Source organism: Phalangium opilio, unplaced genomic scaffold (assembly GCF_054372755.1).
Source record: "Phalangium opilio isolate 3A_F unplaced genomic scaffold, DU_Popi_V2 ptg000088l_1, whole genome shotgun sequence".
Lineage (NCBI taxonomy): Eukaryota > Metazoa > Arthropoda > Arachnida > Opiliones > Phalangiidae > Phalangium > Phalangium opilio.
In genome coordinates this window covers 1,432,956-1,443,425 of record NW_028324193.1, presented here as the reverse complement: position 1 = coordinate 1,443,425, position 10,470 = coordinate 1,432,956, and the positions used below count along the sequence as shown (strand labels likewise).

At 46.8% G+C, this 10,470-nt stretch overlaps 3 protein-coding genes across 3 annotated transcripts; all 3 read left to right on the top strand.

Moving 5' to 3' along the window:
- The first annotated feature begins 4,230 nt into the window (after positions 1-4,230).
- On the top strand, positions 4,231-6,219 carry LOC149649012 (uncharacterized). Its single transcript, XM_089849369.1, has one exon. It carries the CDS (start codon positions 4,231-4,233, stop codon positions 6,217-6,219), a length of 1,989 nt encoding a protein of 662 aa, XP_089705495.1.
- Positions 6,220-6,335: 116 nt separating this feature from the next.
- LOC149649011 (uncharacterized) lies at positions 6,336-8,681 on the top strand. The gene has a single exon (XM_089849368.1). The coding sequence runs from the start codon at positions 6,336-6,338 to the stop codon at positions 8,679-8,681; it is 2,346 nt and encodes a 781-aa protein (XP_089705494.1).
- Positions 8,682-8,684: 3 nt separating this feature from the next.
- On the top strand, positions 8,685-9,179 carry LOC149649010 (uncharacterized). Its single transcript, XM_089849367.1, has one exon. The coding sequence runs from the start codon at positions 8,685-8,687 to the stop codon at positions 9,177-9,179; it is 495 nt and encodes a 164-aa protein (XP_089705493.1).
- Positions 9,180-10,470: the final 1,291 nt, after the last annotated feature.

The window sequence follows — 10,470 nt, the reverse complement described above, 5'->3', positions numbered from 1 at the left end:
TAGTATACTCCTGTGAGGATTCATTCACTGGGCAATGGTTGAAGGACAATTTAGCCTACTCGGTGGTGGGGGACGCGGTGCTCTCAGTAATGAGAGCTAGCGAACTCCCTAAGCCGTATAAGGTAATGTATCGCACCAAGGACCAGATCACCAAAGAGCCGGCGGTGCTGTTTCAGCGCCTAAAGGCCCTTAATGCAGGTCTTGCCACTGAACGTTGGAAATGTATCCGGACGTACGTGGAGAGGGCCGTACGGTACTGGGTACTGCTCATTGATGGCTCCTCATTGGAAGCCATTAAGAAAGCTGGTTTCGTGGGCTTTACTGGAGTGGACAAGGGTTCCTTCAAACTCCTTCAGAACACGGAAACCACCAAAACCACTGTAGCCGAGTCTACGGCAGGGGGTGGGACTAGCGAGATGGGGGATCTCGCTGTGGAGCTCGCTGGTGTCGCTCTAGGCACAGAGGGGGAAGGGGTGGCTCATTCGGAAGCTTGTTCTTCCATGGATGAGTCCACCCTACTGGAAGAATCGGATGGGACCCTTCGGGATCCAGCCGATGTGCGTTCTAGTGGTCCTGGTGAGGGGAAATCTAGGGACTGGGAACTTGCCTGTCGGGGAGGGGGAGGTGCCACTAGCCCTCTCGGGACCGATGAGGTGTAGCTAGGTCCCTTCTGAACCCCTCTCTTAAGGACCATGGGGGACGCTACGTGCAATTCAAATCAATCTGCACCATAGTAAGGCGGCCTCTGCGGTACTCTGCAGGAGGTTCGCTATAGAGGGTCTTGATCTGGCCCTCATACAAGAACCGAGGATTTGCCATGGCAAAATCCTCGGTCTTGACGCGGCAGGGTCACTATTTTATGACCAAACTGCTGCTGGACCTAGGGCGTGTATTCCGGTTCGGAGGGATCTTTGCTGTATCTCTCTACCGCTGTACACGTCCCAGGACACGGCGGCCGTGAAGCATGCCACTGGGCATGCCAAGTTGACTATCACGGCTCCCTCTGCATACTTTGCCCACGAAGCGGACTCTCTCCCGACAATTGAGGTGATCAATTTGGTCAATCAATGTGAAAAGAGAGGGGACATTTTAATCATTGGCTGTGACGCCAATGCTCATCACATTACATGGGGCAGTTCTGACTGCAACAGGAGAGGTGATGATTTACTAGAATATTTAGTTGGTTGTAAACTCCATATTCTTACTCAAAACAATGAACCTACTTTTGTTACTTCTAATAGAAGGGAGGTCATTGACCTCACGCTAGCCACGGAAAACCTTGTGTCTTCCGTGTCTAACTGGCATGTGTCTAATGAGCCGTCTCTGTCGGATCACAGGCACATCTGCTTTACTGTCGCGACTACCTCTGTCCCGGCGGGGACGGAGATACGCAATCCAAAACGGACCAATTGGGCCGGCTATAGGGAAGACCTAATCCTACGCTACGGAGGGGGTCACACTCCTAAACTTACTTCACCTAAGGATCTTGATAGGGATGCTGGTGACTTACAGTGCTCCATTATGGAGTCATTCCACCGGAACTTCCCACTTAAGACCGTTAACCGCTCGAGGCTTGTCCCTTGGTGGAACGCGGATCTCAGCCGGCTTCGTAAATGCACGCGCAGGCTATTTAACAAGCCAAGCGCACGGGTGACTGGGCTGGATACAGGCAGTCCCTTAACACCTACAACAGGGCCATTAGAGCTGCTAAGAAGGACTCCTGGCGGACCTTCTGTGAGCAAGTCTCCAATGTCCCTGCCACGGCTAGGGTCATGAAGATCCTAGCGCACGTCAACACACATCGGCTTAATACTATTAAGCTGCAGGAGGGTGTGTACACTAAGTCTGGGGCTGAGACTCTCAAGCACATGCTGGAGGTCCATTTTCCTGACTCTACTTTAATCAATCCAACAAACCCCGACTCTCTCTACCCTGTCCTGCACAGGGCTAAGAGGGAAGACTGGCTTGTAGCCAGACAGGTTGTCACGATTCCCAAGCTTCGGTGGGCTGTCAACTGTTTTGAGCCCTACAAGTCTCCGGTACCCGATGGGGTCTTCCCTCTGCTTTTGCAGGAGGGCTTAGACCACATCGCCTCTCCGCTTTGCAAGATCTACAGACTCTGCATTGCTCTCGGTCACATACCTCGTCACTGGAAACGCTCTAGGGTCATCTTTATTCCCAAGCCCAGGAAGGCTTCCTATCTCGAGGCGAAGGCATTTAGGCCCATATGCCTGACCTCCTTCTTCCTCAAAATTCTGGAGAAGCTGGTGGACAGGTACATTAGAGACGAGGTACTTTCGGTAACTCCTCTCTCTTCTTCACAATTTGCCTACCAAAAAGGCAAATCCACTGAGACGGTCCTTCACGGCCTTACGAATTGCCTGGATAGGGCATTCGAGTTTCAGAAAATTTCACTAGCCGTCTTCCTCGATATTGAGGGGGCCTTTGACATGGTCTCTAGCTCGGTTATTACTGAAGCTGTCAAGAGATTTGGCATCAGCGACACTCTTGGCCGCTGGATCAAGTCCATGCTTACCGACCGCGAGGTGTCGGCGTCCCTACTTGGGGACTCTCTAGGGGTGACTACCAGCAGGGGCTGCCCTCAGGGTGGAGTGCTCTCCCCCCTGTTGTGGTGCCTGGTGGTGGACGAACTCTTGGGGAGGCTCGGGGGTGCTGGGGGCTGTAGCTGCTTCGGGTATGCGGACGATGTAGCGATAGTCTTTACCGGGACGTTCCCGGATACTGTTACCGCTCTTATGAGATCTGCTCTCTCTAGCTTGGAGCAATGGTGTCAGGCGGTTAACCTCACCGTTAATCCTGATAAAACTGTCCTTGTTCCTTTTACGAGGAAGAATACTAAGGATCTGTTCAATGATATCTCTTTCTTTGGCCAGGTCCTGACAAAGTCCTCCGAGGTGAAATACCTGGGGGTGACCTTTGATTGCAGACTCACATGGAAGCCGCATCTTGATCGGTGTATTAAGAAGGCCAAGATGCTCTTCTGGAGGACCAGGAGCTCTGTCGGCCAGACTTGGGGTCTCAACCCCAAGGCTGTACACTGGCTCTATACTGGGATCATCAGACCCATACTATCTTACGGGGCACTTGTCTGGTGGACAAGGGTTCGGCTTAAGACGGTGCAGGCTGCCCTGCGCAAGCTTCAAAGGCTTGCCTGCATTGGTGTTACGGGGGCCATGAGATCGACCCCAACTGCTTCCCTGGAGGTGCTCCTTGACATGCTTCCTCTTCATCTCTTCATTGAGGAGGAGGCTGTCATGGGAGCCTACAGGCTCAACATTAGTGGCTGCTGGGTTCCAAGACTTTGGGATTACAGCCATACGAAGCTCTTTCGGGAGTACGCCGCACTTGAGCCGTCGCTTACGACTTGCTCTGACAAAACCGTTACCAGTTTTGATTTCACTAAGCCTTTCAGCATCCACTTTCCCAGTCGGGTAGAGTGGACTAACCTGCTGCCTCTTGGCACTGGGGGTGAAACTATTTGGCTCACCGATGGTTCCAAGACTGATTCCGGCGCTGGCGCCGGCTATTACTGCCAAACCACAAGGGTCGGCTTTTTTGCTTGCCTGGGTACCTTCGCTAGTGTTGTTAAAAAGTAAATCAGTCGTGAACTGAATTTCTGTATTTTTATATTACTATTTGAACTTTTGGAAGCACGTCTTTGGTGGTACAAAATTTTCCATGATTCAAGCGAATCTCGAGCGACGAGAAAAGAGGACCACCAAAGACGGGGACTTTCCATTCCTAGCGCGGTAGCCTCTCTCTCTCTCGACCAACATGACTAAGAGGGTTTTTACGAACAAATAAAAGGTGAAAGGCTTAAAGAAACCAAGAGAGAGAGAGGGGGCATTGGCGACAAATTTTCTTCACTTCGCACTAAGAACTCGTACGCGTATACACGAGAATTTTTTGCTACTCTAGCAGTGCGCGTATGGAGTAATTTTACTAAACGATTATCATTAAAGAACTGTTTTTTGTTACTTTGGTGCAGTTTTTGGACTAATTCAACTCGGCCCTTAAACCGAATAAAACTTAATAAATGTTGTTTTTTCAGTCGGCAACATTTATAGCGAAAAATTAGCTCTCCCCTATAGCTCACGGTAAACCTTCCCCACATTATGGTGCCGAAACCCGGGAAGTAAGGCGAGTGTGAACTTTAAAACTACCATTAACTTTAAGTGCTAGTATCGTAAGGACTAAAACGAAGTCAAAATGGCGGAATCGGCGAACGAACTTAAAAGACTAATGAGAACGCGAAAGGTCTTACGCGTATCAGTGCAATCAGTGATTAACACGGTCGAGGCGGAAATGAAAAATGAACACCCAAAGGTCGAAGCTTTCGAGCAAGCGATTGCTTTGTTGGACTCAAAAGAGCCAGAATTAAAGGCTCTCGACGAACAAATACAGACTATAATGGAGGATACAGAGACGGAGGAACGATTGGAGCAGGAGCTACAGGAAGCGATCGTGATGGCGGAAAGGTTGGTCATATCCCGTAACCGGGCCAAGAGATTCATAGGCAAAGAAAATCAACCACATCCTGGAACTACACATCCCTACCAGTCACCTTTAAGACCTCCAAGTGCCCAAAGCGAAGAAAGAAGCTTATCAGTGCGCCTTCCCAAGTTGGAAATTCCAAAATTCAACGGGGACTTGTCCAAATGGCAATGCTTCTGGGGACAATATGAAGCTTCCATCCACAACAACGAACGCCTAGGAATCTCAGATAAGTTTACATATCTTAGGGGTTTAGTGGAGGGTGAAGCCGCTGTTTCTATAAAAGGGTACACATTAACTGAAGCGAACTATTTCGCGGCTATTAAACTTTTGAAAAATCGGTACGGCAAAAAATCCGTAATCATAAGTGAACACAAAAGCAATCTATTAAATATGCCGGCAGTTTCTAGTGCGAACGATATAAATGGACTTAAAAAACTGTACGACACATGCGAAGTTCAAGTGAGAAGCCTAGAGGGGTTAAACGTTCCCCAAGAACATTACGGTTCATTTTTAGTCCATATTCTGGGTGGTTTACTACCTCCAGAAATGGTGTTAGAATTTAGCAGAAATAGAGAGGACGAAGAGAGTGAATGGGAAGTGGAGGAGCTATTGCAATTCATAAAGAGAGAAATTGTATGTTTGGAGCGGGTTAATGCGGTTAAGAGAATAGACAAATCCAAAGAGCATAAAAAACCAGTAGAAAAACCGAGCTTTCAATCTAGACATACAAACTTTGCAGTGAAGCAAAGTATTCCCACCGTCGCTGCCTTACATATTGGCCTTAATGAGCAAAACAATACTACATACCAGGGAAATAATTTATGCCCAATTTGCGATAGCTCTGACCACAACCCAATAAATTGTACCTTGTCTATAGTTGAACGTAGAAAGAGAGTTTCGGACAAAAGACTTTGTTTTATTTGTATGCGTGGGCGGCACAAGGCATCAAGGTGCCATTATAGATATCGAAATTGTGGTTCGTGCGGGAGAAAGCATAATCCAGCCCTATGTGAAGGTGATACAAACACCGCCCCCCACCAAAACGTCCAGCCGCGTCAGTCCACTACCGGACATCCGCAAAATAACGGTGCTACATCGGATTCGGGAGCGCGACAAATTTCAGCCGCGGCAGTCGTAGCGACATCTATAGCTAAAACTCATCCTAAAGAAGAAATCCTTCTTCAAACAGCGCGAGCCAAAGCGATTGGTCCAACAGGAGACTTCCAAAAGACTAGAATATTTTTTGACGGAGGCAGTCAAGCCAGTTTCGTTACGCAATCTCTCTCCCAAAAACTCAATCTGAAGGTCATAGGAGAGCAGCCCATCAATGTACGCAAGTTTGAAGGGGAAGCCCCTGTTAGAACGACCCGAAAAATAGTTGAACTTAAGGTTCAACACGAAAGCGATCCATCCAGAGCTACCGTAATTCGAGCGTTTGAGGCGAAATCCATTTGTGGAGCCGTATTCTCAGTACCTAGTGAAGACTTAATTGGCAAAATGGAGACACGCGGATTAGAAGTAGCTGACTATCCTAACGGAGATGGAAATCAAGAGGGAAATCCTATAGAAATTCTAATCGGGTCCGACCATTTTTGGGAAATTGCAAGCGGAAAGACGGAGAGACTAGGAAAAGCCCTAGTAGCCCTGGATACGAAATTCGGATGGGTGGTGCAAGGGCCCACCGGAGTCACTACGATATAGCCTCGACCATAGGCGTAAACCAAGTTACCATAACAAGGGACATACTAGAGCATATCCCTTCCGAATCTGAAGAATCCCTATCAAACCAGATTCGATCCTTGTGGGAGTTAGATGCCATGGGAATTATTGAGACTGGAGAAGCCAATAATTTAGAGAACCACGAAACCTTGAAACAGTTTGAGCAGACGATATCTTTTGATCAAGGGCGATACCAGGTGGTCTTCCCTTGGAAGAGCAACAAAGACCAGTTGGGCGACAACTATGTAATAGCGCGAAAAAGAACCGAAAATCTATTACGAAGGCTAAGAGCAAACCCAAAGCTATTCAAAAACTACAATGACGTCATAGTCGAACAAATAAAAACGGGAATCGTTGAAGAGGTACCACCCGAAGAAGCCATCGTTTCAGACCCAAATCGTGCGGTCTATTATATCCCTCACCAAGCAGTCATCAGGGAAGATAAAGACACCACAAAGACTCGCGTCGTCTTGGACGCGTCTTCTCACGCGAGCGGCGTACCATCACTAAACGATTGTATGGAATTGGGACTGAGCTTGATACCAGACCTCTTTGATATACTAATTAGATTTCGCGAACATCGAGTAGCTTTAAGCGGAGACATTGAGAAGGCATTCCATCAAATTTGTATCAAACCGGAAGACCGCGATGCCTTACGTTTCTTATGGGTCAAGAACCTAGAATCTGAAAGCGATAAAGAGCTGACGACGTACCGCTTAACTAGGGTACCCTTTGGTGTTACCGCTAGTCCCTTTTTACTGTCAGCTACCATCAAGCACCACGTGAAACAATACCAAGATTCTAATCCAGCAGCGAGCAAGACCCTCGCGAGAGACTTTTACGTAGACGATTTGTTTACCGGCGGAAAAAACTACCAAGAAGCCTACGCTCTAGCCATCGACTCGGCAAAAATTATGAATGACGCGGGAATGAACCTTCGCAAATGGAGGAGAAACTCTAAAGAACTTAAAGCGCTTTTAGGAATTCAGCAAGAACCGGAAACGAAAAATGACTCGCTGACTAAAACTCAAGCTGTTAAGGTTTTAGGGCTTTCCTGGAACGAAGAAAATGATAATCTTATTTTTGACGTTAGCGCCCTTCTACAATTCCTAACAACCAATGACAGCACTAAGCGATTCGTCCTGAAGGCAGTAGCCAGAATTTTCGACCCCCTCGGGTTTTTAACGCCGTTCACTATAAGGGCAAAAATTCTTATGCAGGCACTATGGCAAAAAGGCCTACAATGGGATGAGAAATTACCAGAAGATATAGCAGAGAAATTTCAAACGTGGTGTGAAGAGTTGCCTAACATTCGCTACGTACAAGTACCAAGGTTTTACCTCCCAAAGGCTCCAGAGAAAATGTCAAACCCAACCGAACTCCACTGTTTCGTAGACGCCAGCGAAAAGGCTTACGCTGCGGTTGTCTATTTGCGCTACAAAGACCTCAGCGGAAATTATTGCGCCACTCTCGTTGCATCAAAGGCAAGGGTAGCGCCCTTAAAGAAACTTACGCTTCCTCGTCTAGAGCTTATGGGTGCAGTCATAGGTGCAAAACTTACCAATCGTCTACAAGGGCAATTAGACACGAAACCATCGAAGGTCACAATTTGGACAGATTCCATGATTACCTTACACTGGGTGCGTGGATCGCCTAGTCAGTGGAAACCGTTTGTAGAAAATCGGGTGCGAGAAATTCAGGCTATAAGCGACCCCCTTAATTGGAAACACTGCCCTGGCAAAAATAATCCTGCTGACTTACCTACTCGTGGCCAAAAATTAGCTGACTTACCTACTCGTGGCCAAAAATTAGCTGACTTAGCAACAAATCCCCTTTGGTTAAATGGACCTGAATTTCTGAGAGAGCCAGAATGTCTAATTAGCAACCACGAAATCCAATACTTAAATGAAGAAGCAGTTAGTGAGGAGCTACGATCCAAAGGCCTAGCGGTGGTTCAAATCATAAGTTCAAGCGAGTTGCCAAGAAAACCAATTTTCAGTCTAGAAAACCAAAGTAAACTAATTCGAGTTTACCGAGTAACGGCGTGGATTAAGCGATTTATAGAAAACGCCAAGGCGAAGACAAAGGTCAGTGGACCGCTTAAATCAGAAGAGATAACAAACGCAGAAAAGTATTGGGTTTCTCAGGCGCAAGAAGAAAGCTACCCCTCGGAATTGAAGTCGCTTAAAGAGGGCACTCCAATCGACAAAAACTCGTCCTTAGTGACGCTCAACCCTTTTTTGGATAAGGATCGACTAATTTCAGTGGGCAGCCGACTTAGCAGTGAAAATTTTACTTATAGAGAGCTACATCCTTGGGTACTTTCTGCAAAACACCACTTAGCCAAATTAATAGCGTTAAACCACCATGAGCGATTAAACCACGTCGGTGTAAGCGATACACTGGGAGAAATAAGGGAACAATTTTGGATCCCAAGAGCTTGAGAAATGGTAAAAAAGGAACTTAACACGTGTACGCGATGCAAGATCTTTCGAGCGAAACCAAGCGCAGCAGTCATGGGTCCTCTTCCCCCAACAAGGACAACACCAGCTCCAACATTTGAAGTCTGTGGCCTGGACTTCTGCGGCCCATTATATGACAGAGAAGAAAACAAATGTTACGTGGCTCTATTTACATGTGCCGTCACGCGCGCGGTCCACCTTGAGGTGGTATCGGACTTGACCGTGGAATGTTTTCTTCTCGCCTTTCGTCGCTTCGTGGCGCGACGTGGTATGGTCAAAACCATGTACAGTGACAATGCGAAGACTTTTAAGCGTGCCGACGCGGATCTTGCCATACTATGGAAAAATTTAAAACATCCGGAAGTCGCGGACTATTTTAGCACGCGTTGGGTCACGTGGAAATACATTGCTGACCGAGCCGCCTGGTGGGGCGGCTTCTGGGAGCGCCTGGTTGGCAGCGTTAAGGTTGGCCTCAGATAAGTAATTGGGTTAGCTCGACTAACCCCTGAAGAAATAGGAACCGTCCTATCGGAAATAGAAGCCACAATCAATTCGCGCCCAATTACTTACATGTATGAGGAAACTTCTGAGCCAATCCCCCTCACTCCAGCTCACTTTTTAGTCGGTCGTCGTTTGACCGTCCTACCTTCTAGAGTTTTTCCACGAAACGAACCACAAAGGGTATCTAGATTAGATTTAACTAAAAGATGGCAATATCGCCAAACCTTAATGGAGAGATTTTGGATTCGATGAAAACGGGATTATTTATTGGAATTACGATCTGCCCATCATCGAACCAAATGTCAGCCCACTAAAGAACTAGAAGTGGGAGACATAGTAATGATAGAGGAAGCCAAAATGCCTAGGCTTATGTGGAAAATAGGTAGAATTAGCGAAGCAGTAAAAGGCAGGGACGGGATAGTTAGGTCATGTTTACTAAGATTGCCTAATGGGAACACAATACGCCGCCCCGTACAACTACTATATCACCTAGAGTGTTATTAAATTAATTTGCATTTAAATCTTGACCTTCCGTCAAGGTGCGGGAGTGTGTTAAAAAGTAAATCAGTCGTGAACTGAATTTCTGTATTTTTATATTACTATTACTTTTATTTTGTATTCTGTATTTTTCTGTATTTACTTATTGAGATTGTGAACTTTTGGAAGCACGTCTTTGGTGGTACAAAATTTTCCATGATTCAAGCGAATCTCGAGCGACGAGAAAAGAGGACCACCAAAGACGGGGACTTTCCATTCCTAGCGCGGTAGCCTCTCTCTCTCTCTCTCGACCAACATGACTAAGAGGGTTTTTACGAACAAATAAAAGGTGAAAGGCTTAAAGAAACCAAGAGAGAGAGAGGGGGCATTGGCGACAAATTTTCTTCACTTCGCACTAAGAACTCGTACGCGTATACACGAGAATTTTTTGCTACTCTAGCAGTGCGCGTATGGAGTAATTTTACTAAACGATTATCATTAAAGAACTGTTTTTTGTTACTTTGGTGCAGTTTTTGGACTAATTCAACTCGGCCCTTAAACCGAATAAAACTTAATAAATGTTGTTTTTTCAGTCGGCAACATTTATAGCGAAAAATTAGCTCTACCCTATAGCTCACGGTAAACCTTCCCCACAAGTGTGTTCCAGGCGGAAATTGCCGCGATCTGTTATTGCGCAGATTACTGCATTAACAAAGGGTATACCGGACGGACTGTGAGAATTTATTCTGACAGTCAGGCCGCTCTGAACGCGCTGAACCAGTGTCAGATTACC